Consider the following 27,979-nt stretch of genomic DNA (forward strand, 5'->3'; position numbering starts at 1 on the left):
GCAATGCCCTAATAACATTGTTCCTTATAGGCCTCTTACTATTTTTATAATCATTACCAAAGTCTTTTTTGATAAGCAAGGGTTACTAGGTTGGATATTTAGTCTGGTTCTTTCTCTAGTGGGGCACCCTCCACAATTTTTAGCCTTTTTTTTTTAAACATGAGCTCTGTTAGCTTGATGCTTTCCCATTACAACATCATCATATTCCCAGAGGAGAGTGCTGAACTAACAGCCTGTTTTACCGTTGCTCTTAACCAGGGTAATCTGTTGGCTCTTTCAATGTCATCTGCCAAGTAACTACCGAATAATTACAAATAAAACACCAATCCCTAAATATTACATCTACATTTTTTGCGCTTCTTCTTTAAAATGCTGTTGAGTTGATTTGATAACTTGACTTTTATCTCTTAACCAGGAACCATCAGAAACCCCTGACGATACCAACTGCCAGGAAAAACAAAAGCAAGAGCTGGATCTGGGCATGAACAACTGCCAGGTAAGAATAGGAGAGGAAGAGTAGGGGCAAATAAAAATCAGCCTATATTTTATGCAAGATTGCATTTTAGCTTCTTAAAATGAGACCTGATACATTTCACAACACTTTTTTCGTCTCATTTCTTAACTAGTCTCCAAAAACACCTGACATTTAAGCACTCCAGGGTTCAGTTCATACAATAAAAATGTTCCTGCTAAAATTATAATTTTAGCACTTCCCAAAAACAATTGATCTGAGAAAACCTTTTTTGTCTTCCCCAGGAGAATCAGCTTGAAGTAAAGTTCCCGGTAAGCAGCTTTTAAACTGTATTTTGGAACACTAAACAACGCAAAAGCACAGAAAATGGTTTGACTTAAATATTCCAGCCTTCTCCCCTAATACACCAGTTCCCAGCTCCCCTACACCTCCTGTTCTTCTCACATATTGGAAAGGTTGCACTATATTAATTCAGTTTTGTATTTATCATGTTTTTAATACAATGTTATGTTTTAGATGCCCAGGACATATCTGCAAATCCTGGAGCCAACAGGACAGGACAGCTACGGGATGAATTATACCGTAAGATATTTTATGGCTTAACTTGTATCATGGTTTTGGGTAATTCTGTTGATTCTGCCGATTGGTTGTTCCCTCTAGAGTTTCTGTCCCTTCTGTGTTTTCCTTGTGCTTCTCAATCTGCCAATAAACCTTCCCATATCCACCCAGTATGTGTGTTTGCTTTCCCTAATGTTCCGACACAGTAATGATCAGACATTCATCGGCTACTTTTGTTGCAGGGTTGGCACCGTAAAGAACAACTGGATGTGTCCGTGACCATCGTAAAGGACATAGAGGTAATGAGTCTTGATAATAATAATTATTAGATACAAATAAACTTTTCTTATACCTGATTTTTAGTAGAAGGAGAACTTGTTTGAAAAATATATGGGATTTAAGAAATAAGAACAGAGAGAGGCAAACATATTGTGCAATTCTCATGTAGAGATATTACAAAACTGTCATTTTGCAGAACTACAAGTTAGGCTGGGGTATTGGAAATTGTAATTGTATCCATTGTACTGACTTTGCTTCTTTTGTTTGAAACTAGAAGAGAAAAGACATCCTTCAAGAAGTGGAAGTCCTTGAACTTATCAGAGGCCACGAAAATGTCATTGGCTACTATGGGGCTTATTACCAACGTGCCTCTGTAAAGAAGCCCCACTATGAAGGACTGTGGGTAAGGAAGTGTTTATTCAAGTTACAATTTATGCACCAACATGCCAATCAACAGCTCTAATACAAGCAAACATTTTGGATGCAAATATTATTAATTTTGGTAAGAAAGAGTCACGGTGCATGTGGATCACTTTGTTCTCAGTTGCACCTGATATTGTAGTTACACCCAGAATGCTTGTGTAGGTCTATTTCTGACTCACATCCACACAGCCTTTCCCCAGACTTCCTAATATAATTATAGACCACACAAATTTATGTATCAAACGTTCTTTGATTGTTTTCTAGATTTCTATGGAGCGTTGGAATGGTGTAGCGGTGGAAGATCTAATCTACACCAGTGAGCAGTACTCCTTGCATGAAAGCTGGATAGCGTACATCTGCAAGGAGGTATTAAAGGTATGTCTCATGTGATCCTCCTTGGCACTTTTCTGGCTAAATCTAGTTAAATTAAGAGCAGAAAAAATATTAATATATTTGCTTTATTCATTTCCCAGGGCCTGTGTCATCTGGAAAACAAAAAGGTCATCCATCACGACCTGCGGCCCCAGAACATTATCCTGACAACATCGGCAGATGTAAAGATCAGTAAGTGATGCTTCGAATCTGAAAAAAACGATTTATCCATGTTTTTTATTGGATACATTTATAAATGAATATTACAATTCCTGCTTTTGTCATACAATTTCAGGTGATTTCAGCTCCGCCACCATCGGGGAAATGAGTCACAGCACGTCTGGGCGGATTCCATACCTGGCGCCAGAAGTACTGGCCAATTTTGGCAAGAAGACCATATGGTATAACTCTAAGGTATTGTGATATCTTCTCTCTCACTTTATATATAATGTATGGAGCTTACACGGGGTGCACTGCATGGACTTTTTCACTCACTTCACATGCCCCTCTCATAACAGTGAATCCAAAGCTGTAAAGTGGTTTCTGTGACATGAGAGGGAGAAGCGAAGAGAGAAATTCTCAAATCTGAGTGCAGTGCACAGGAGTATTAGAAACCAACTCCACTTGACTCTTTATGGGGTTTTCCAGCTCAGCCTGGGGTCATTCTTTAGTGACATCACTTTACTCCTTCAAATGTTTTATATTAGTACAAAGGTCAGGTTTTGTATTGTACAGTGAAACCTTCATTTCACACCCTTTGATTTTGTTTCCCATTTTTTACACATTTTTGTGTGTAGCCCCACTTTTATTTGATGTATAATGAATTCCCCTGATTTTCCACTTTCCTGGATTTTACACCATTTTTTTCTAATCCCCTGTAATACATAAAATGGGAGTTCTACTGTATTTTGTTACTGTGCATTCCAAATAGATAGAAAAAGGATTTAAATGATCCACCACTAGAATATTGTATATGCCCTGTGTATTTTCTTATCTAATTTTTGCCTTTTTCTTATGTTTTAATACCTAGGCTGACATATGGTCCTTGGGAATATCAGCACTTCAAATGGCGGAAGGCTATTACCGTAAGTAAACCCCAGTGTGTACGTTAGTACATAAAGAACTGTTTGTAGAAAAGTTAGAGGGCATTTACTGTATGTGTCATGCTGTAACACTGAATATAATTAAATATTAAAAACGAATGGGCTGAATTACACAAATTGTAATTTTCCAGTTTGTGAATCCGTTATTTTTTCAGTGTGCTGGCAATCGAGAAAGAAAAACAAACTTTAGTAAATTTGAGTTTTGACAAAATTAGAAAAGGTTTGAATTTGAGTAAATCGCCCTCCAACTGTTGTGATTGTCAGTCATTATATTCTTATGTTGTATTCTCTTACATCCTAGCATTCAGCAGATTTCCCCAGCAAAAACTCATGAAACGCATCATGCATGGACCTGCGCCAGTATTATTGTGGGACAAATGGTGAGTCATTTCAACTGAAACAGGAAAAGAGGGAGAGGTAGAGAGGGTGGGGAAATAAAGGGGAGATGATGGGGAAATGAAAAGGTAATGAGGGGAGGGGTGGGAATATTAAATATGGGGAAACAAGTAAGGGATTAGCTTTGGTGAGGGGGATATTAAGGTATTCAGGGCACATGGTTGTTTATTTAACATAAACAATTTTAATTTTGGCTTCTGTTTCTTTTTTCCAGGAGCGACAACTTCCATTCATTCGTCGGCCATTGCCTCCAGAAGGATCCAGCTTGGAGGCCGTCTGCTGGAAAGCTCTTATCGCACCCCTTCATTTGTAAGATCTTTAATGAAAGGGGTGTGAAGAGCAATATCAAATGGCACCTGCAGTGAGAAGTAAGGGAACTGCTCATTCTCATTACAATTCACTTGATGTACAGACCATATCCACCTACTGCTCTTATTCTTTCTATAGTCTCCGGCTTTACTACATATATTATAATTCTGTAACTAATGCCGCCCATTATATAAGGCTGAGATTGTATTAGGGCAGAGGGCACTGAACTAGGCCACATCTATAGAGAAATTTTATTATTAGTTGTAGTAGTTGACCTTTAAATCAGCAGCAATGGGATATAAATAATAGTAAATACACATAGAAAGAGAATTGCAGAATTCTTATACAGACAACCCTTCTCCATGGCTAACACTGAGTGTTCTCTCCTTAGGACTGAAGCACTGAAGTTCCAGAACATCATAGCAGCCATCGGGGGAGGGACGGGGGCACAACTGCAGGGCCCTTATGTCATCTTTGGGCCCCGCAGACTTGGGGCATGTTTACTAACATTGGAGATAGATAACGAGAGATTTCGGGAGATGTTGCCCATGACAACCAATGTTAAACATGCCCCTTGGTCCCGATGGCGGCTAATTGACAACAGCGGCTGATTGACATCAATATGATCTTGTACATTATAAAAAACAATAAACATCTTAAAATATCATTGACCTCTATTGTATGTTTTTAATAGGGAGACATCCCTAATAACCTCCAATCCCACTGTTGGCTCATGTTCATGTTCCTTTAAATGACTTGTTAGGGAATTGGGCATAGCCCACATCTACCTCAACAAAATCCCATAAACAGTCTTTCTGTGCTGGTTTTATTCATCCTGTTCCTGTTGGTAATTCCCATGTTCTCTTCATTTTATCTTGGTAGTCTTCCATTAATATCTATTCTTGCAGCAAGCAAATAGTGGCTAATACCATTATTAGTGCTACAAGCACTGGTCCAGTGTGCCAGGCTAAATGTCTGCAATGTTAGAATCCTTCTAGTTGTAGTTTTGTAATATTGGTGTGTAGGTGCATCTCAGGTCATTTTGTCTGGACATTTGCTTTTAGAAAGAGCCAGCACTTTAGACTGGATCTGCTTTCTGGTAGGCTGTTATTTTTCCTGCTCAATGTAACTAAGGGAGTCTCAGTGGGACCTGGATGTTTACTATTGTTGTTCTTATATCTACCAGGGAGCTGTTATCTGGTCACCTTCCCATTTTTAGGCTGCTGGAGGGGTCATGGAGGGGGGTGATATCACTCCAACTTGCAGTACAGCAGTAAAGAGAGACTGTAGTTTATCAGAGTGCATGTCATATGACTGAGGGCATTCGGGAAACTGACAATATGCCTAGCCCCATGTCAGATTTCAACATTTAATATAAAAAAATCTGTTTGTTTTTTTTGAAAAATGGATTTTAGTGCAGAAGTCTGTTGGAGCAGCACTATTAAATGATGCGTTTTGAAAAAACTCTGTTTTCCCATGACATTATTGATTCGATATAAAAAAAAGTAATAACATTATAGACGAGGTTAAATAAAAAGTGGTCAACGAATTCAACCTTTTATGTGTAAGTGAAACCTGATTAACTGCTAGTTGATCCAGAAGAAGGGAATAAATCTTATTAACTTTTTATTTTCTCACTTTCTAAAAATCTACCCAACCCCTTCTTGAAGCTTTATAATGTATCTGCCAGGGAAGGAATTCCACAGCTCTCACTGTAAAAAAAAACTTTTCTGCAGCCTTAGATTAAATTTCCTAATTTAAATAGATGCCCTTCTTCTCATTTTATAGATCAGTCTTTTAAGGGATTACCTCTTATTGTACCCTGGGAGGAGGTCATCTTTGAGATGGGTGGGTTCTGTAAAAGTGGTTTATTAGATGGTAAGTAAACCCCCTTGTTTAACATGAAAAATTTGGATTAAATGGAGTCTATTGGAGATGGCCTTTCCATAATGTGGAGCTTTCTGGATAACAGGTAATGCATCCCATACCAGTAATTTAGAACTTTCTGGATAGCAGATTCCAGATAAGGCTATATATATATATATATATATATATATATTATCAGTTCCAAAGGTGCCAGCTAAAGAAAACAGTTATTTGCACAATGAGCGACACTCACCAGATCATCTTGGATGCAAAAAATGTTTTGTTTATTCCACTTAATATTTCGATCCCTTACCGGGATCTTTGTCTGGAGATTACAGGCAAACAACTAGAAAACCACAGCCATTTAATGGCGCCAAAACCTGTTTCTAAGCAACCACCGTTCCGTGTGTATAGTACGCGTGAAGCAACATAGAACTGTGCGGGAAGTAAGGGGAGTGCACAGAACATGTAGAGAGAGTATTAGTGTATCAGCTAGAAGTAAGAAAAACAGATTTGGGGATCAGAAAAAGAGTTAAGTGAAGATAGGTTGCCACCATGCCAGAGCATAGCAACCCCTAGGGCCGGACCCCTTGTCCAATCAGAACAGCAACGACATGAGGGGAATAAACAAAAAAAATGTTTGCATCCAAAATGATCCCGTGAGTGTCGGTCTTCGTGCAAATATATATATATATTCAGTTGCATCAATAGGTGCAGCAGACCTGCGACAAAAGAATCACGGGTGAATGTCAGTTTAATATGAAGCAGCAGAAGCACTCAGAGCATGGCTGTGGTCATTCTGGAATTGTGTTGAAAACTCAGAATTGTGGATAAAAACATGTTGATTTGAGTCTCAAAATTAAATTTTGCTCATCATGTTCATAAATGGCTCTTTATGATACAGCGCCAGGCTGTTATTGTAGATAACCAGGTGTACTCCTGCCTCTAGAGCTGGAGGCACCATTATCATTTTTAAAAACCAAGAAAATGTTATTTCAATCTTATAACAATACAAAAAATACAATTGCAATCACACAACCACCCATATTTAAAGCAACTATACAAACACTTTACTTTTGTCTCTGATCATCGCTTTGCTTCTTATTTTACCTATAGTGTTGTTTATTCTTCATTCCAAAAACAGAAAGGGTGGTTCACCTTTGAATTACCTTTTAGGGAGTTATGTAATAAATTATTTTATTTTTCTATTAAAAAAAACCACAAGCAAATTTCCATGCCTGATTTTACCTTATTTATTAATAAAATAACTAAAATTAATTGGATTGGGAAAAAACACGATAAAATTGAGCGAAAACCGGGCTTACCCATTTTTTTTCTAACATTATTCCCAAATCACTCAATTTTTTCAGGGTTTTTGTCCTAAAACCCCACATTTTTCAGATTATCAGGCTAAACCCAGCACAACAACAATATCTTCACGTTTGGATAGGTGCCTCTCCAATAGACTTATATAGGACCTCGACAGGTCTGAGAAGGTGGATTTTCTGATTCAGGCTTTTTGCAGCATCGGGGTATAATAAATCTAAAAAATTAGAAGTTTTTCAGAGTTTTTGCCCCCAAAAAGACCAACCAGATGAATACAAGGTTTTGTAAATAACCCCCTTAGTATGTTATAGTTTTTTTTAATTATTTGTCTTCTTCTTCTGGCTCTTCCCATACAAAAGGGGGTCACTGACCTCATCTAAAAAACAAATGCTCTGTAAGGCTACAAATGTATTGTTATTGCTACTTTTTATTACTCCTCTTTCTATTCAGGCCTCTCCTATTCATATTCCAGTCTCTTATTCAAGTCAGTGCATGGTTGCTAGGGTAATGTGGACCATAGTAACCTGATTGCTAAATTTGCAAACTGGAGAGCTGCTGAATAAAGAGCTAAATAACTCAAAAACCATAAATAATAAAAAAAATGAAAACCAGTTGCCCATTGTCTCAGAATACCAATCTCTACATCGTACGAAATGTGATTTTAAGTGTATAGCCCCCTTTTTACCAAAATTGTAAAATAATGAATTGGCTTGTATACCATTGGTATTATCCTGTACATGTAAACAATGATTTCTTTAAAGTCAAATCTCCTCTTTCTATTGCAGGGAGGTTGTTTTAGTTTGTTCAGCCATACTTTGGGGGTCATTTATGTAGTCAGGCAGATGTGCAGGAGCACTAAAGGGGCACAAGAGTGTGTCACTTGAAAATAATGTGCTTTCTGGTAATGGAGCCTCGGAGCATCATAGTAAGGGGGCGGGGGGGTCGGAAGGGGCCCTGGACATTAGTCATGGTGGGCCCTGGGCCCCCCAGTACGACCCTGAGAACAACACATAGGAGTAATGTAATTGGGTGCATGCCTAATAACTCTGTACTCCATTTATGAGCCCTACCCAATGGTTGGACCTTCAAGAGTAGCTGAAAGGAACAGTTCAGTGTAAAAATAACAATTGGGTAAATAGATGTTTCGTTTGTGGTTACAATATATCACCTCCAATGTTTGGTTAACTAAGAGGCACTAACCCCTCATTCTGTCACCTTTTCTTTTCCATTAGGGAACCTACAAGTCCCTGCACTGATACTAGCCCTTGATTTATATATACCCCATCTGCATGGACATCTCAAAGTAAGATCCAATGGTGCCCCACGGCAGTGGAAATGGCATTGTGCCTTGTAACTGTGCAATATGTTTTATCTCAAGGCAAAAAATTAAAACTAAAGAAAACTGCTGTCACACCAGTAATTACGGAAGAGGTTTAACTTCACACTTTTGAAGCCCAAATATGATTAATTTAATGAGCCTGCAGATAAGTGAAATTTCAGGAACATTAATCACCCAGTGAAAATAAATAGCGAAGGCCCGGCTTATACAGAAATAGGCAGAACGCTTTATTCTCCAGGTTAACAAATGATGTCATAAAGCTTAACACAAAAGATATTTTCTTTTCTAACAATGGCACTGTAATAAATTATAAAGGGAAGGATTCACGGCACAAAACACATTTTTTACAGTTTTATTTCATAGTTTTTGTTTTAATACAGCAGTTCAGTTAAAACAAACATAACTTTTATATATAGCATAGACCAGTGGACTTTATTAGTTCAGGGTCCCTTGGAGGTCCAGCCTTTGGTCATTATTTTGGTCAGATCTCCCTGTAACATATTTAGCCATGAATACCTTGGGCCCCAAATCTCTCCCCAAATTTCACTTTAACATGCTTTCAAGTATAGCTAAGCATTTCCCCAAGTATCACCATAACTGGACTTCAGACTGGCTTTCAGTTGTATCTGGATGAACAGAACAAATTCTCCTCAAGTATCACCCTAAATGACCTCGAAGCTTGGTTTTCAAGTGTATCTGGATGAGCAGATAAGCATTCTCCTCAAGTCTAACCCTAACTGACCTTCAAACTGGGGTTTCAAGTGTATTTAGATAAGCAGATAAGCATTCTCCTCAAGTTTCATGCTAACTGACCTTCAAATTGGGGTTTCAAGTGTATCTAGATAAGCAAATAAACATTCTTCTAAAGTCTTACCCTAACTGACCTTCAAGCTGGCTGTTCAAGTGTATCTAGATGAGCAGATAAGCATTCTCCTCAAGTTTCATCCTAACTGACCTTCAAACTGGGATTTCAAGTGTATCTAGATGAGCAAGTAAACATTCTCCTCAAGTCTCACCCTAACTGACCTTCAAGCTGGCTTTTCAAGTGTATCTAGATGAGGAGATAAGCATTCTCATCAAGTCTCACCCTAACTAATCTTCAAACTGGGGTTTCAAGTGTATCTAGATGAACAGATGAGCATTCTCCTCAAGTCTCACCCTAACTAACCTTCAAACTGGGGTTTCAAGTGTATCTAGATAAGCAAATAAACATTCTCCTAAAGTCTCACCCTAACTGACCTTCAAGCTAGCTTTTCAAGTGTATCTAGATGAGCAGATAAGCATTATCCTCAAGTTTCATCCTAACGGACCTTCAAACTATGTTTTCAAGTCTATCTATATGAGCAGATAAGCATTCTCCTCAAGTCTCACCCTAACTAACCTTCCAACTGTGTTTTCAAGTGTATCTAGATGAACAGATGAGCATTCTCCTCAAGTTTCATCCTAACTGACCTACAAGCTGGGGTTTCAAGTGTATCTAGATGAGCAGATGAAAATTCTTCTCAAGGGTCAACCTAAATGGCCTTCAAGCTGGGGTTTTAGGTGTATCCAGAAGAGCAGAAAAGGATTCTCCTCAAGTCTCACCCTAACTAACTTTCCAACTGTGTTTTCAAGTGTATCTAGATGAACAAATGAGCATTCGCCTCAAGTTTCATCCTAACTGACCTACAAGCTGGGGTTTCAAGTGTATCTAGATGAGCAGATGAAAATTCTTCTCAAGGGTCAACCTAAATGGCCTTCAAGCTGGGTTTTAAGGTGTATCCAGAAGAGCAGAAAAGGATTCTCCTCAAGTCTCACCCTAGCTGACTTTCAGGATGGGCCTTTAGGTTTATGTGTGCCTGTGATTAAGTATTTGTTAAACATGAAACCTCTATGTGTACCTAATAAATTATTATTGGATTTTATACATCTGCTTTGGAGACTGCTCTTTGAGTGTCTGCTCTACTTTGATACATTGAGGTGTATTTCTGAGTGCAGAAATGGATATTCCCTGAGTCTCACCCTAACTGACCTTCAAGCTGGGCATCCAGGTTAATCTATGAGAATTTTTTTTCCTTTTATTTTTTGTGATATTTGCATTTTTCACTGCTAATATCATGAATATGTGACAACAGCACCCCTGCTGTTCCAGACAGAAAGCCAGAAGATGAAACTGTTGGTGCAGGAAGAATTTACTGGTACTTCTCTAATCAATACTTTCAGTGTGACAAGAACAATACAACTGATCAAAGAGACGTTAATAGATACTTTCTGCATCAGCAACTTAAGAGTCTGGTCTTCTGGTGTAATATATTGTATTTATTATTGAAGGGCTGCAATACAACTAAATCATAACAACTTGTTATAGATACTCATTTTCCTTTATGCAGTATTTTCAACTGCTTACCTGCCGTGCATCATTAACTTTACCTGTCAGGGATGTTGACTGCCATTTCCAGGTTCTTCTTTGATCTATGCTGTGCCTCATGTTTATTGACAACATAGGGCCATTATATAATAATAAACACTATTTGTTCCTATTAATTAACAATACACTTTTTTATACTGAAGACCTGGTCTAGTGGTATAAAGTCAAGGAGACATCTGGACTTCTCCATTTCTTATGACACTTTCAGTCCCCTTATTAAATCTTCCCTTGCACGTTATAATTTATGGCACCTTTCCCATAACTATATAATAAATGGAATCAAAATTCTGGTCCAACTGAACTCATTTAAGGACAATTTAATTTTAGCTGTGTATTTAACATTGTACCGGAAATATATTTTTGTTTTTCTTTTAGAAATTAATAATTAATTAGAAGACATGGAGCAGGTGCCTAAAGTGCACTATTTCTTTGCTCCTTTCTAGCCCACTGTGCTGCACATTAGATGGCGCAATAGTCATATGTTAAATTAATTTTCGATGGAGGAGTTCTAAGACTTCTCTATTCCATTATACTAATTGGGTTAGGGTTGCCTTTATGAATTGTGCTATTTGTGCTAATTTATTAAACTTTATTACTTTAACTTTTAGTATATTAAAGAATGGCTAATTCTAAGCAATGTTTCAATTGGTTTTCATTATTTATTTTTTATTGTTTAATTATTTGCCTTTTTCTTCTGACTCTTTCCTGCTTTCAAATGGGGGTCTCTGACCCCATCCAAAATAAATGCTCTGTAAAGGCTACAGATTTACTCTTAGGGGCCGATTCACTAAGGGTCGAATATCGAGGGTTAATTAACCCTCGATATTCGACTAGGAATTAAAACCCTTCGACTTCGAATATCGAAGTCGAAGGATTCAGCACAGATAGTTCGATCGAACAATCGAAGGATAATTCCTTCGATCGAACGATAAAATCCTTTGAATCGAACGATTCGCAGGATTTTAATCCAACGATCAAAGGAATATCCTTCGATCAAAAAAAGTTAGCCAAGCCTATGGGGACCTTCCCCATAGGCTAACATTGAGTTCGGTAGCTTTTAGATGGCGAACTAGGGGGTCGAAGTTTTTTTTAAAGAGACAGTACTTCGACTATCGAATGGTCGAATAGTCGAACGATTTTTAGTTCGAATCCTTCGATTCGAAGTCATAGTCGTAGCGTAGTCGAAGGTCGAAGTAGCCCATTCGATGGTCGAAGTAGCCCATTCGATGGTCGAAATTCAAAGTTTTTTACCTTTGAATCCTTCAATCGAAGTTAGTGAATTGGCCCCTTATTGTGACTTGTTATTACTCATCTTTCTATTCAGGCCTCTCTATTGCGTGTTCGTGTGTTCAGGACATTTCTTATCTGTATCTTCCAGATATACTTACATTAATTCATACTGTATGGATTGGAACTGTTATATTGTTTCCCTTAGACAGTACCGTATTGGAGTATAGTTTGTGCATGAATATTCCTTCACTTTGTATAGCTTTAAAATTTTTCTACAGGTATGGGACCTATTATCCAGAATGATTGGGACCTGGGGTTTCCTGATAACGGATCTTTCTGTAATTTGGATCCTCATACCTTAAGTCTACTAGAAAATCATGTAAACAATAAATAAACACAAAAGGCTGGTTTTGCTTCCAATAAGGATTAATTAAATCTTAGTTGGGATCAAGTACAAGACACTGTTTTATTATTACACAGAAAAAGGACATTTTAAAAAATTTGGATCATTTGGATAAAATGGAGTCTATGGGAGATGGCGTTTCCGTAATTCTGAGCTTTCTGGATAAAGGGTTTCTGGATAACTGATCCCATACCTGTACTAGACTAAAGTGAATCGAACCACTGTCCATAGAACAAGAACCACACTACCCACTAATGACCACTTAGAGTGCGCTACATATTCATATCTACTGTTGTTTAAAGAGGCAGAAGCAAGTTAATGTATATGGCAGCTTTCATTCATAGGTGTAAATATAAATATTAATTTCCCTAATGGTTCTGTTTTTTGTAGGAAAGTGCTACACTAAAGGAGAACTAAATCTTAACTAAAGAAGTAGCTAGAAATGTTGTACATAATGTTTTGCGCTTCTGTACCAGCCCAAGGCAACCACAGCCCTTTAGCAGTAAAGATCTGTGTCTCCAAAGATGCCCCAGTAGCTCCCCATCTTCTTTTCTGCTGATTCACTGCACATGCTCTGTGCTGCTGTCACTTACTGAGCTTAGGGACCCACTCACAATATACAGTACACATAGAATAGAAATGTCACAATATAAGGCTGATTAGTAATTAATACAGATTAATTACTACATGGCAGCACAGAAACCAGTGCAATTAGCATCAGAATTTAATAATCAGCAAACCTGTAGCATCAGCTTATATTACAGGGGAAGCTCATTTTCTGCTGGATAATTAGTGACGAGCCCTAAGCTTAGCTTCTCAACAGCCAATCAGAGCCCACTGAGCATGTGAGTGTCACAGACACTTTCCAAGATGGTGACCCCCTGTGACAAGTTTGAAGTCCTGGATCATTGCTGCTATTGACAAGCTGACACTTTAGCCTCGTGCAATAAGTTCACTATCTAAAATATGGTATATTTAACTATATTAATTTTCAGGGTTTAGTTCTCCTTTAAGGACTTAAAAATGCATGGGGTTTCATGGGAGACTGGGCACAGTCTGGGCAGAACAGGTACATAGAAACTGAAATCCGTATATGGAAACAGGCTACAGGAATTGTTACAATACTGTTTGCACCCCTACTGAACTGTTATAATGCTTAGATTGCCAGGACTGACATTAGAAGCCATGTTGCCCTGTACACTATAAATACCAGAGCCTCTCCTCCCTGCCCCGAAGTGCCCCACTTATTAGCTCTCCAGTCAGCTGGGGCCCCTACATGGTGGGCCCTTCCAAATAAATAAAATCAGCTCATATTTTACTGACTTCTGTTTAAAAATTCTTCAAATCCTCAAGGAATCTTTTCCCCTAGACTAACTGCATCTAAAATAATTTAGTTTTATTATATGTCACCCTGTCTCTTGCTATTGTTGTTCTGATACACACCTGGGCACATATAATATATTCGGGAATTGACAGTATCCTTTGTTCTGGTTTTACTGAGATGCAGCAAGAAATAAAGTATTTTTTGGGAAGTCGTGCCTTTGCATTGAGAAGAGAAATTCACATGTCAAACAGACGCACATTTAGAAGAGATGGGCCAGAAGCGGTAATGATGAAAAGACTTTATTTTTAGATGACATTGTTGCATGATAGAATAGCTGGAAGGGAAAGGAGAGGAGCATGAAGGAGTTATAATGAGTCAGTGAAGGGTTTTCACGAGATGAATCGCATGTGTAGGTTTGGATGTAGGAGTATGGGGCTAGAATGGTATTTACTGAACAGGTTGGAAAGTTATAGCCTGCCAATAGAAACTTTGTTTGATCCATTAGAAATCAGCAGGACATGTACCAAGGCCTCATTAAGAAGCCAGGACCACTTGCCTTGTTGAGTGCAGCCTGCCCAGTTTATTGATGCAGGTATAGGACCTGTTATCCAGAATGCTTGGGACCTGGGGCATTTTGGATAAGAAATCTTTCCGTAATTTCCATCTACTAAATAATAATTTAGACATCAATTAAACCCTATAGTATTGTTTGTCCCCAAGAAGGATTAATTACAGTATATCTAGGTTTGGATCAAGTACAATATATTTCAATCCAGGCTGGCCGCGCACCCTAGGCAACCTTGCACCACACATACAAATGTGTGCAGAATAGGGAATTTTTCGAAAAGGGTCAGAATCGCCCATCACTATTGCAGAACACCGCTGGCCCGTGACATAAAAGCCAATGCAGGTACAACAACTTTCAACCAAACAAGGGGGCATGAATAGTGATGGGCGAATTTATTCGCCAGGCGCGAATTCGCGGCGAATTTGCGCGTTTCGCCGCCAGCGAATAAATTCGCGAAAATTCGCGTCAAAAATTCGCCGGCGTCAAAATTTTTTTTTCGAAAAAACGGCCGCCGGCGTCAAAAACGGGCGCCGGCGTCGAAAAAACGGGCGCCGGCGTCAAAAACGGGCGCCGTTTCGCGAATTTTTCGCCGTTTCGCGAATTTCGCAAATTTTTCGGCGAAGCGAAACGGCGCAAATTCGCCCATCACTAGGCATGAATAAATAAAATAAAAAGCTCCTATTTAAATTCCTTTAATTTATTGACATTTATTGAATGTTTTTATACTTTTTTAGGCCAAAATAGAATAATTGACGTCAATAGATTTTTTATATTCAAATATTCGAGAAAATTTGTCATATTGGAAAAATCAAACCAAACCTCTTCAGCACATCAACATGTAGGGGGTTAGCTATCAAAATCTGTTTTTTTTCTGATGTTTTAAGTAAAAAAAAAGTCTGACCAAACTAGAATCCACTATTTGATCTTATTTATCATTGAAAAAACCTGAAATTAAAAAAATTCACGTTTTTGCAACAACAAAAAAACAAAATTTTTCTGACTTTATTCCCGAAACACTAAATTTTTTTCTTGAAAACCCAAATTTTTTTTGATTTTTGGCCGAAACCATAATTTAAATTTGAAATGGGACCTTTGCCGTTGACGTCTACAGGACCCCGGCAGCTCAGAGATGGAGTATTTTTGGATTCAGACTTTTAGCATTCTTGGGGTATACTAAAACCAAAAAATTCTAGTCTTTTTTTCCCCCACTAAAAATTTGGATTTTATTGTAACAAAAAAAAAAAACTTGAATTTTTCAAGTTTTTGGCGTTCGGGCTTTAATAAATAACCCCTGTATTGTTTTAGGATAGAATTTTACCTTTTTATGCCTTTAAATATATAAAATGATTTTACACAATGAACAATATCATTAAGTGAATGGGTCACAATCAATTTTGCATAATTGCACGTCTGTAACAAATATTTTACAAAGGCTGTATTTTTCTAGAAGGAAAGTTTGCAGGCAGTTAAGGTAGTGCCAATAATAACAGTGAGCTGGGGAACGCTGGAGTCTGACAAATTATCTGATGAGAGAAGATCCCTGCCACTGTGCCAGACTAAGCAAAACAAGTGAAGACATTTCTCATTGTTTCCTGCCAGATTCAACTTAACCAACGAACACAATTCTTTGCTTTCCATCAAGCTATGAAACCTCAGGGGATGTATCTCGTATTTTTTGTAATAATAATATAGGAGATGATTTGTACAGTATAAGTGCATCATGTGATAAACCTTGCTCTGTCATATTCAATAAGCAGTTACTACTGCTAACAATATTGTGCTGCATTTGGCCTACTGTAGGTCTTCTGATGAATTAAGATTTCAGAGGGGATTGAGCTGAGAGTGAAGCTTCATGACATTGGTAGAGTCAATGCATTTGCCTCCTTATAACCCTTAAACTCATGCCTCAATGGCCTTCATCCCAAGCCTAAGGCCTAACTTGCTCTGCTTCTTTCCCCAGCCGATGACTGCGACTATTCCTGATTAGTGATGGGACAATCTGACCCGTTTCGCTTTGCCGAAAATTTTCCAAAATGCATTGAAGTCTATGGGCAGCAACATTTTTTTTCACCCATTAGAGTCTATGGGGTAAATTTATCAAAGAGTGAAGTTCCGCCACTAGAGTGAAATTCCGCAGCTCTTAATTAATTTCTATGGGATTTTGAAAAGCGTATTTATCAATGGGTGAAAGTGAAAGTTCGCCCTTTGATAAATACGCCCATAAAAATCCCATAGAAATGAATGGAGAGTGCCGGAATTTCACCCTAGGGGCTGAACTTCACTATTAACTTCACTATTAACTTCACTCTTTGATAAATATACCCCTATGGGTGTCATTTTCACGGCAAAACTTGGTAAAAAATTTCGCTCACCACTATCCCTAATCCTATCCTACTCCCATAACCCTGCAGAATAAGCTATTTAGGGGAGGGAGGGGTGGCTAGGGTAAAACCAAACTTTTGTACATCTGTTATCCAGAAAGCTCCAGATTACAGGAAGTCTCTCATAGACTCTATTTTAATCAAATAATTTTAATCAAATCATATCATTCAGATTTTTTACATTGATTTCCTTTTCTTTTTAATAAAGAACCAGTACCTTGTTCTTGATCCCATCTAATATATAATTAATCCTTATTGGAGGCAAAATAATCTTATGGGGACAGATTTACTAAAGGGACTGCTTCGCACATCGCACCACTTCACCAGTTGCAAATTGGCTACCACTACGCTAATTCACTAATATGCAAAGTTGCGCCCTGGTCGCCGAAAGCTGGCGACTTTTTGTTAGCGTTACTTCGGCAGCGTGAGTCTTTCATAGCGAAGATGCGCTAGCGTTCGTTTGTGCCTAGTGAAAATTCACTAGTGATCTTGCACTTAGGTCAATTTGCATACAGCGGCTAATTTAAAGTTGTATGGATGTCTTTATTATAAATGTTGGTTTAAGATACTGTACTTCACTCCACTTACTGTAGGTGACATGGAGCTCCGTTACCAACATATTATGTTCTGTTATAGCAAAATAATGATTTGATTAAAATTATCAAATTTAAAAGGGCTGCAATTGGAGCATTTGCTACTTGTGCTCAGCTCTCCGCTCTTTCTCCAGCCCAACATGACTGCCTGCCCCAGTGGAACCTCCGTCCCCAGCCCCGGAGCAGCACCTCACGATGCCTTTAGCATCTCAACTGAGAATCCATAGGTAGGGATGTAGCGAACGTCGGAAAAAAAGTTCGCGAACATATTCGCGAACTTGCGCAAAAACGCGAGCGGTTCGCGAACGGTTCGCGAACCCCATAGACTTCAATGGGAAGGCGAACTTTAACATCTAGAAAAGACATTTCTGGCCAGAAAAATTATTTTAAAGTTGTTTAAAGGGTGCAACGACCTGGACAGTGGCATGCCAGAGGGGGATCAAGGGCAAAAATGTATCTGAAAAATCTGCCTGTGTGTGCTTGGAAGAGATAGTGTAGGGGGAGAGCTGTTAGTGATTTCAGGGACAGATGATAGTAAGTTTGCTGGCTAGTAATCTGCTTGATACTGCTCTGTATTGGAGGGACAGAAGTCTGCAGGGATTTGAGGGACATTTTAGCTTAGGTAGCTTTGCTGGCTAGTAATCTACTGTTCTCTTTAAACAACTGCCATACGTTGACCTTGTAGGCATTGTTTGCCCAGTTTTTTTGGACGCAGCCACTGAAGCACAGTTGCCAGAAAAAATATGCCATATAAATGCTGAAAATAGTCATTTTTCGCCATACGTTGACCTTGTAGACATTGTTTGCCCAGTTTTTTTGGACGCAGCCACTGAAGCACAGTTGCCAGAAAAATTATGCCATATAAATGCTGAAAATATAAATTTTTTTGGTTGCAGCCACTGAAGCACAGAGGCCAGAAAAATTATGCCATATAAATGCAGAAAATATGCATTTTTTTGGTCGCAGCCACTGAAGCACAGTTGACAGAAAAATTATGCCATATAAATGCTGAAATATAAACTTTTTTGGTTGCAGCCACTGAAGCACAGAGGCCAGAAAAATTATGCCATATAAATGCAGAAAACATGCATTTTTTTGGTCGCAGCCACTGAAGCACAGTTGACAGAAAAATTATGCCATATAAATGCTGAAAATATAAATTTTTTTGGTTGCAGCCACTGAAGCACAGAGGCCAGAAAAATTATGCCATATAAATGCAGAAAAATATGCATTTTTTTGGTCGCAGCCACTGAAGCACAGTTGCCAGAAAAAATATGCCATATAAATGCTGAAAATAGTCATTTTTTGCCATATACGTTGAGTCAACGTATGGCAAAAAATGACTATTTTCAGAATTTATATGGCATATTTTTTCTGGCCTCTGTGCTTCAGTGGCTGCGGCCAAAAAAACTGGGCAAACAATGCCTACAAGGTCAACGTCGTTGACCTTGTAGGCATTGTTTGCCCAGTTTTTTTGGCCGCAGCCACTGAAGCACAGAGGCCAGAAAAAATATGCCATATAAATGCTGAAAATAGTCATTTTTTTGGTCGCAGCCACTGAAGCACAGTTGCCAGAAAAATTATGCCATATAAATGCTGAAAATATAAATTTTTTTGGTTGCAGCCACTGAAGCACAGAGGCCAGAAAAATTATGCCATATAAATGCAGAAAATATGCATTTTTTTGGTTGCAGCCACTGAAGCACAGAGGCCAGAAAAATTATGCCATATAAATGCAGAAAATATGCATTTTTTTGGATGCAGCCACTGAAGCACAGTTGCCAGAAAAAATATGCCATATAAATGCTGAAAATAGTCATTTTTTGCCATACGTTGACCTTGTAGACATTGTTTGCCCCAGTTTTTTTGGTTGCAGCCACTGAAGCACAGAGGCCAGAAAAAATTAAACCAGTAGGGTTTGCACCCTAGTTTGTAACGGTGGCGGAGGGAGGAGGAGGACGCTAAAGGACAGCTGTGTGTGGAGTCATGAGGCTTGAAGAGAAGGACAGCTGCATAGAAGTCAGAACAAGTCTTCCGGCGTGCAGTAACCCTCCGAGATCCACCCCTCATTCATTTTAATAAAGGTCAGGTAATCGACACTTTTGTGACCTAGGCGAGTTCTCTTCTCAGTTACAATCCCTCCTGCTGCACTGAAGGTCCTTTCTGAGAGCACACTTGAGGCTGGGCAAGACAAGAGGTTCATGGCAAATTGTGACAGCTCTGGCCACAGATCAAGCCTGCGCACCCAGTAGTCCAGGGGTTCATCGCTCCTCAGAGTGTCGATATCTGCAGTTAATGCCAGGTAGTCCGCTACCTGCCGGTCGAGGCGTTCTTTGAGGGTGGATCCAGAAGGGTTGTGGCGCTGCCTTGGACAGAAAAACATTTGCATGTCTGACGTTACAGACTGGCCAAAGGGCTTTGTCCTTGCAGGTGTGCTCGTGGCAGGATTACTGGCACCCTCTGCCCCTGGAATGTTGATGAGTTCCTGAAGTGACATCACCCTTAAAAGCATTGTACAACATGTTTTGCAGGCTGGTTTGTAAATGCCGCATCTTTTCGGACTTGTGGTATGTTGGTAACATTTCTGACACTTTATGCTTGTACCCGAGGGTCTAGTAGCGTTGCGACCCAGTACAGGTCCTTCTCCTTAAGCCTCTTGATACGGGGGTCCTTCAACAGGCATGACAGCATGAAAGACCCCATTCTCACAAGGTTGGATGCAGAGCTATCCATCTCCGCTTCCTCATTATCAAGGACTGCATCATCCACGGTCTCCTCCCCCCAGCCACGTACAAGACCAGGGGTCCCCAAAAGGTCACCACTAGCCCCCTGGGAAGCCTGCTCCTGTTGGTCCTCCTCCTCCTCCTCCACAAAGCCACCTTCCTCCTCTGACTCCACTTCTGGCACCTCTCCCTGCGTTGCAGCAGGTGCCTGGGTTCGTTCTGGTGATTCCAACCAGAAATCGTGCGCTTCCAGCTCCTCGTCACGCTGGTCTACAGCCTCATCTGTCACTCGTCGCACGGCACGCTCCAGGAAGAAAGCGAAGGGTATTAGGTCGCTGATGGTGCCTTCGGTGCGACTGACCATATTTGTCACCTCTTCAAAAGGTCGCATGAGCCTGCAGGCATCGCGCATAAGCACCCAGTAACGGGGGAAAAAAATCCCCAGCTGTGCAGATCCAGTCCTACCACCCAGTTCAAAAAGGTACTCGTTGACGGCCCTTTGTTGTTGCAGCAGACGTTCCAACATAAGGAGCGTTGAATTCCAGCGAGTCTGGCTGTCAGAAATCAAACGCCTGACTGGCATGTTGTAGCGCTGCTGAATGTCAGCAAGGCGTGCCATGGCTGTGTAGGAACGTCTGAAATGGGCCGACACCTTTCTGGACTGGGTGAGAACGTCCTGGAATCCTGGGTACTTGGAGACAAAACGTTGGACTATTAAATTTAACACATGTGCCATGCAGGGCACATGTGTTAAATTGCCTAGTCTCAACGCTGCCAACAGATTGCTTCCATTGTCACACACCACTTTTCCGATCTGCAGTTGGTGTGGGGTCAGCCACCGATCGGCCTGTGACTGCAGAGATGACAGGAGTACAGATCCGGTATGGTTTTTGCTTTCCAGGCACGTCATCCCCAAGACAGCGTGACAACGGCGTACCTGGCACGTCGAATAGCCTAGGGGGAGCTGGGGGTGCACAGGTGTGGAGGAGGAGAAGGAGGACCCAGCAGCAGAGTAAGAAGAAGAAGAAGACGAGGTAGAGAGCGATGGAGGAGTAGAGGTGGTGGCAGAACCGCGTGCAATCCGTGGCGGTGACACCAACTCCACTGTTGTTGTTGAGCTACCCATTCCCTGCTTCCCAGCCATTACCAAGTTCACCCAGTGGGCAGTGTAGGTGACATACCTGCCCTGACCATGCTTGGAGGACCATGCGTCAGTAGTCATATGGACCTTTGGCCCAACACTAAGTGACAGAGATGCGGTAACTTGGCTCTGCACATGTTGGTACAGGTGTGGTATTCCCTTTTTAGAAAAAAAAATTGCGGCTGGGTACCTTCCACTGCGGTGTCCCAATTGCTACAAATTTGCGGAAGGCCTCAGAGTCCACCAGCTGGTATGGTAAAAGCTGGCGGGCTAAGAGTGCAGACAAGCCAGCTGTCAGACGCCGGGCAAGGGGGTGACAGTCAGACATTGGCTTCTTACGCTCAAACATGGCCTTCACAGAAACTTGGCTGGTGGCAGATGACTGGGAATGGGAACAGGTGGTCAAGGTGGAAGGCGGAGTGGAGGGTGGTTCAGACGGGTCAAGGAGAGCAGAGGTAGAGCAGTAAGATGCTGGACCAGAAGGAGTGTGGCTTTTAGTTTGCCTGTTGCCTTTGAGGTGTTGCTCCCAAAGTGCTTTGTGCTTGCCGCTCATGTGCCTTCGCATAGAAGTTTGTACCTATGTGGCTGTTGGGCTTACCAAGGCTCAGTTTCTGACTGCACTCATTGCAAATTACAATGCTTTTGTCAGAGGCACACACATTAAAAAAATCCCACACTGCTGACTTTTGGAAGTGTGCGATCTGGCGGTAACAGTAGAAGTTGGCGGAGTTGGCGGTATTGGCGGCAATGGCGGGTGCGTTGGCCGGCTGAACACAGGTGCCGATACATGTTGTTGCCCTGCTGATCCTGCGGGCTGTCCTCCCTGCTTCTTCTAAGTCTTATTCTCCTACTGCCTCTCTGACTCTCCGTCTCTCCATCTGAACTACCCTCCTCTTGCTCTCTTCTACTAGGCACCCACAAAACATCAATCTCCTCATCATCATTCTCCTCAGATGCATCAATTTCTTCTGACACATCACAGAAGGAAGCAGCAGCGGGGACCTCCTCCTCATCACTCATTATGTCCATCTCTATCGTGTTCTCTGCCAGAATTAAATCTGGTGTAAGGTCCTCATCTCCTTCATCTTCTTCTGGCAATAATGGTTGCGCATTACTCAGTTCAAGAAACTCATTGGAAAATAACTCCTCTGACCCCAGTGAAGAAGGGGCACCGGTGGTGGAGGAAGTGTTACGTGGGGTGGCCATAGCAGTGGAGGATGAGGAGGATGTTGTGGTAAAGTTAGAAACGGTAGAGGATGGGGTGTGCTGTGTAAGCCAGTCAACTACCTCTTCAGCATTTTGGGAGTTCAGGGTCATTGGCTTTTTAAAACTGGGCAATTTGCTAGGGCCACAGGATTGCATAGCAGCACGGCCCCTAGCACGGCCTCTGCGTGGCGGCCTGCCTTTGCCTGGCATTATTTTTAAAAAAACAACAACAACAACAAAAACTCAGTTGGTTTTTCTGGAAACGATAATACACACAGCTAGATGGCGGGTTGAAGAAAACACTGTGCAAATAATGCCTACAAAGTCAACGTATACACTACTACAGCGGTGGATACGGATTACGTAAAATATATGAATGCTGCTTGAAAAAAAGTAACTGAAGTGGTTTTTCTAGAGACGATAATATTATCAATATTTAGACAAAATGTGAACAAGCTCACACAGCTCGATGGCGGGTTGAAGAAAACACTGTGCAAATAATGCCTACAAGGCCAACGTATACACTACTACAGCGGTGGATACGGATTACGTAAAATATATGAATGCTGCTTGAAAAAAGTGACTCCGGTGTTTTTTCTGGAGACGGTAATATTATGGATATTTAGACAGAATGGGAACAAGGTCACACAGCTCGATGGCGGGTTGAAGAAAACAGTGTGCAAATAATGCCTACAAGGCCAACGTATACACTACTACAGCGGTGGATACGGATTACGTAAAATATATGAATGCTGCTTGAAAAAAGTGACTCCGGTGTTTTTTCTGGAGACGGTAATATTATGGATATTTAGACAGAATGGGAACAAGGTCACACAGCTCGATGGCGGGTTGAAGAAAACAGTGTGCAAATAATGCCTACAAGGCCAACGTATACACTACTACAGCGGTGGATACGGATTACGTAAAATATATTATGGCTGCTTGAAAAAAGTGACTCCGGTGTTTTTTCTGGAGACGGTAATATTATGGATATTTAGACAGAATGTGAACAAGGTCACACAGCTCGATGGCGGGTTGAAGAAAACAGTGTGCAAATAATGCCTACAGGGCAAATAATGCCTAAAAGGTCAACTTATACACTACTACAGCGGTAGTAAAATAAAAAAAAGTAAAATAAAAAAAAAATGAATATTAAAAAAAAAATTAAAGTTGGTGCTGCTGAACTACTAGGAGCAGCAGATTAGCACACCAGTCCCACTCCCCAACACTGCTAGACTAATAGCACTGGGCTCTTATAGTAGTAGTAGTAGTAGTAGTAGTAAAACAACAAAAAAATAAATAAAAGCAGTCCTTACAAGGACTACTGTTATTGCAGCAGTCAGCAGATGAGATCAGAAGCAGGACAGCTGCCCACTGCAGCTACATACAGAGCACTGCAGTAGAAGGTAGATTACTAGCCAGCAAAGCTACCTAAGCTTAAATGTCCCTCAAACCCCTGCAGACTTCTGTCCCTCCAATAACAGAGCAGTATCAAAACGATTACTAGCCAGCAAACTTTCAACTGTCCCTGAAATCACTAACAGGCAGCAGCTCTCTCCCTACACTATCTCTTCAGCACACACAGGCAGAGTGAAAAAACGCTGCAGGGCTTCGGTTTTTATAGGGAAGGGGAGTGGTCCAGGGGAGAGCTTCCTGATTGGCTGCCATGTACCTGCTGGTCTGGGGTGAGAGGGCAAAAAAAAGCGCCAACAATGGCGAACCCAAAATGGCGAACGTCGCGCGACGTTCGCGAACTTCCGGCGAGCGCGAACACCCGATGTTCGCGCGAACAAGTTCGCCGGCGAACAGTTCGCGACATCTCTACTTGTAAACCGCGTATTTAATCATCTCTATAATTTTAGGGATTCCTTGGCCACTTGCTGCCTTTGTAAGTATCATGTATAGAAGCTTAAGTCTCTAGTTCCCAACTCTTGATATTTTTTGTCTTGCCTTTTAATTGCAAAATTATTTCTTCTTTTTATTATAAAATCAAAAATGGGAAAAAGGTGTAGGAAAGGCAGGCAGGGAGATAGATCCTTGATGCATTTATTCTAATTATGGGACTTCAGGCCCTGTGCTAATTTGGGATTGTTTTTCACGAAATACTGATTGTAATCCAAATCCCATATATAATTGCTGTGTTGCAGTATTGATGTTATTGTAAACCTCCTGGAGATTACGTTGACTTGCATCACTGTCTATTGTAATATTTGCTGTGCAGAATCAAGTGCAGAATTTACTGTTGTATTCTGATAAATGTGTATTTGTTTAATAATAGGATGCCAAGGGGTTATTAGAATCTTCTGGAGGTTTAGTCACCTATTTCCAACATTCATTTGCTGCACTGAAATTTGTACACCAAGCTCAGTCAAGGTCAAAGTCAAAATAAAAGCAAACTAGGGGAAATGGGAAGATGTCCGTTGTATTGCCAGAAATATTTTTTTTAGTTAAGTGATGCCTATCCCCAAATATTTGTGAAAATGACTATAACTCCTTACCAGATGCTGAAGCTGAGATGATGATAGATGAGAAATATTATTGTATGCCCCACAATATGGAATCCTGGCCTCCCCCTCAATTATTTCAAAGCCTAGTTGCCACAGTTTCTCACTGCTTGCCATTATATTAACTGACACCAGCCACCGCTATGGTTCTTGTCTGAATCATGTTATAAATTTATGGATTGAAGCTAGGTACTCCATGTTTAATCCATCGCCTCAGAGTTAGGTTAGCACTTAGCAATGAATAGATAATCTCCTGTTTAAAATAGTCGCGACGATGGGTGAAAGGATGGGGTTGTATAATAATCTAATGATTTACCTTGAAAGCATCAAATATTGTTTGTGATTTAAGAACAGGCACAAAAACATGTTCATTGCACTCATGTTGAACAAGGGGTTGTACTTACCTTTTACTAAACCACTTTTACAGAACCCACCCTTCTCAAAGATTCCAACCTCCCAGGGTACAAAAGACAACCCCCTATAAGACTGATTGACATACTGAGAATGAGGGCATCTATTTAAATTAGAAGGTTTCATCGTAGGCTGCAGAAAATATTATTTTTACAGGGAGAGCTGTGGAATTCTCTCTCTGAATCAGTTGTACTGACAGATACTGTACATTAGAAAGATTCAAGGAGGGTTGGGTGGGTGACTTTTTAGAAAGTGAGAAAATAAGTAAGTACAAAGTTGAACCGGGGATTGGTCCAATTTCCATCTTGGAGTCAGGATCAAATTTTTTCCCTCTCGGAGATAAATTGGAGAGGCTTCAATTGGGTTTTTTTTTGCCTTCCTCTGGATCAACTAGCAGTTAGACAGGTTTCATTTAGACATTAAAGGTTGCATTTCATGGACACCTTTTTTTAACCTCATCTTTATGTTGCTATGAGTAATTTTAAGACATTATTAAGATCTATGTTGAAATGAACACCTCTATTAGAGCTCTAGAATTATTACAATATTGCAGACATTTAACCTGCACCAATACATGAAACATTAATAATGGCACTAGCAATTGTGCCAATCTTCTGATGCCGCTATCGGAACCAAGTTTTCCTTTGAGGCCCAAAGATGACATAAGGCCCCTGCAGTTCTGCCCTCCCCCCTCCCCCGATGGCTGCTATGAGGTTTTATAACTTCAGTGCTTCAGTCCCAAGGAATGATTGCTCAGTGTTAGCCATGGAGAAGGTTTGTGTGTATAATAATTCTGCAGTTTGTTCTATTTGCTGCATGTTTTAGATTCCCTTTGATGCTAATTTAAAGGTCAACTACAACTAGTTAACAGTAAAAAAAATTTCCATCTCATCAGATGTATCTGTAATAAATAAAGCTCACCCTGGTGGTCCAGTGGTGCGGCGGGGATGCCCGCCGCGCCGCTCTGTGTCCGGAGCCATCTTTTCCCCCTAAGGGCGCGCCTCCATGTTTTTTAAAGGCGCAAGCGCGCTGGCGTGATGACGCCAGCGCGCAATGGAGCCAAATTTGAAAGTATAAAAGCCGAATTAAAGCCACAGGACCTTGCCCGTGATAGGAGTTTGTTCCTGGTGCTACTTAGCATTGCTATTCTGTTTCAAGAACCTGTTTGATTCCTGTTGTGACCCCTGCCTGGCTTTTTGACTATTCTGACCTCTGGATCCTGACCCCTGCCTGATTACCGACTACCCCTTCTGATTAACCCTCTGATTGACTTCCTGGTTTGACCCTTGCCTGCCTGACTACGTTTATTCTCTGCCTGCCCCGACCCGGCCTGATCTGACTACTCTTTTTTTTGCCTAACGCCTTATACTATGACTTTCTGTCCAAAGACTTTGCTCTACAGTGGTGCCCCTCTGCCTATCCAGAACCCTCATCTTGCAGCTCTCGTTTAAGTCCAGGTGGCATCCAAGTAAGCCGAGGGCTCCTCCCGAGGCCCAAAGGCGGTCACACTACTGGTGAAGCATGAGCCGAGACCAGGGTGCTTGGTGTTTGTTCTGGTGTTGGGTGCCGACCGTGACAGTATCTCTCTCATAGATTTGGCCTAGTTCAGTGACCAATGTCCTAATATAATCTCAGCGTTATTTGGTGGGTGGCTTTAAATATAGAATTATGGTATATGTAGGAAAGCCAGAAATTATTGTATGAATAAGAGCAGCAGATGGATATAGTCTATACATCAAAAGAATAATGAGAATGAGCAGTTCCCTTACCTCCCTGCAGGTGCCATCTGATGTTGTTCTTCACACCCCTCTCATTCTAGATGTTACAAATGAAGGGGTGTGACAAAAGCTTCCAAGCTGGATTGTTCTAGAGGCACTCGTTAATAAAGTCACACAAAGTGTCACTCCTGGAAAAAAGAAACAGAGGCAAAATTATAGTTGTTTACCGCTTTTTGAGCAGTGATCTCTGACTCCAACCATCAGCACCTCTCCGCTCCCCTCAAAACAAAACAAGGTACAAAGCAGTTGCGCGTTGCCGTGATACCAACAGGAGGACCCTGCTTGATTTATACTTACAGGATACTCCAGTCAACGCTGCTTGTTGTTACTTGTTCGCCGCACAGTCCTGCATGCGGTTTCGTCTGTTGCCTCTAGTATCTCTAGCCCATGCTCACCGCTTCACTTCCTGGATCTCTGCCCTCACCTATGGATAGAGATGTCGCGAACTGTTCGCCGGCGAACTTGTTCGCGCGAACATCGGGTGTTCGCGCTCGCCGGAAGTTCGCGAACGTCGCGCGACGTTCGCCATTTTGGGTTCGCCATTGTTGGCGCTTTTTTTTGCCCTCTCACCCCAGACCAGCAGGTACATGGCAGCCAATCAGGAAGCTCTCCCCTGGACCACTCCCCTTCCCTATAAAAACCGAAGCCCTGCAGCGTTTTTTCACTCTGCCTGTGTGTGCTGAAGAGATAGTGTAGGGAGAGAGCTGCTGCCTGTTAGTGATTTCAGGGACAGTTGAAAGTTTGCTGGCTAGTAATCGTTTTGATACTGCTCTGTTATTGGAGGGACAGAAGTCTGCAGGGGTTTGAGGGACATTTAAGCTTAGGTAGCTTTGCTGGCTAGTAATCTACCTTCTACTGCAGTGCTCT

At 40.9% G+C, this 27,979-nt stretch overlaps 1 protein-coding gene across 1 annotated transcript; it reads left to right on the top strand.

The window, feature by feature from the left end:
- Positions 1-873: 873 nt before the first annotated feature.
- LOC121399743 (serine/threonine-protein kinase mig-15-like) lies at positions 874-3,591 on the top strand. Its single transcript, XM_041581301.1, has 8 exons — positions 874-1,054; positions 1,273-1,329; positions 1,584-1,712; positions 1,997-2,107; positions 2,206-2,296; positions 2,400-2,518; positions 3,135-3,189; positions 3,509-3,591. The coding sequence occupies exons 1-8, from the start codon at positions 989-991 to the stop codon at positions 3,589-3,591; spliced, it is 711 nt and encodes a 236-aa protein (XP_041437235.1). The 5' UTR covers positions 874-988.
- The last annotated feature ends 24,388 nt before the right edge of the window (positions 3,592-27,979 follow it).

Source organism: Xenopus laevis, chromosome 2L (assembly GCF_017654675.1).
Source record: "Xenopus laevis strain J_2021 chromosome 2L, Xenopus_laevis_v10.1, whole genome shotgun sequence".
In the NCBI taxonomy this organism is placed as follows: Eukaryota; Metazoa; Chordata; class Amphibia; order Anura; family Pipidae; genus Xenopus; species Xenopus laevis.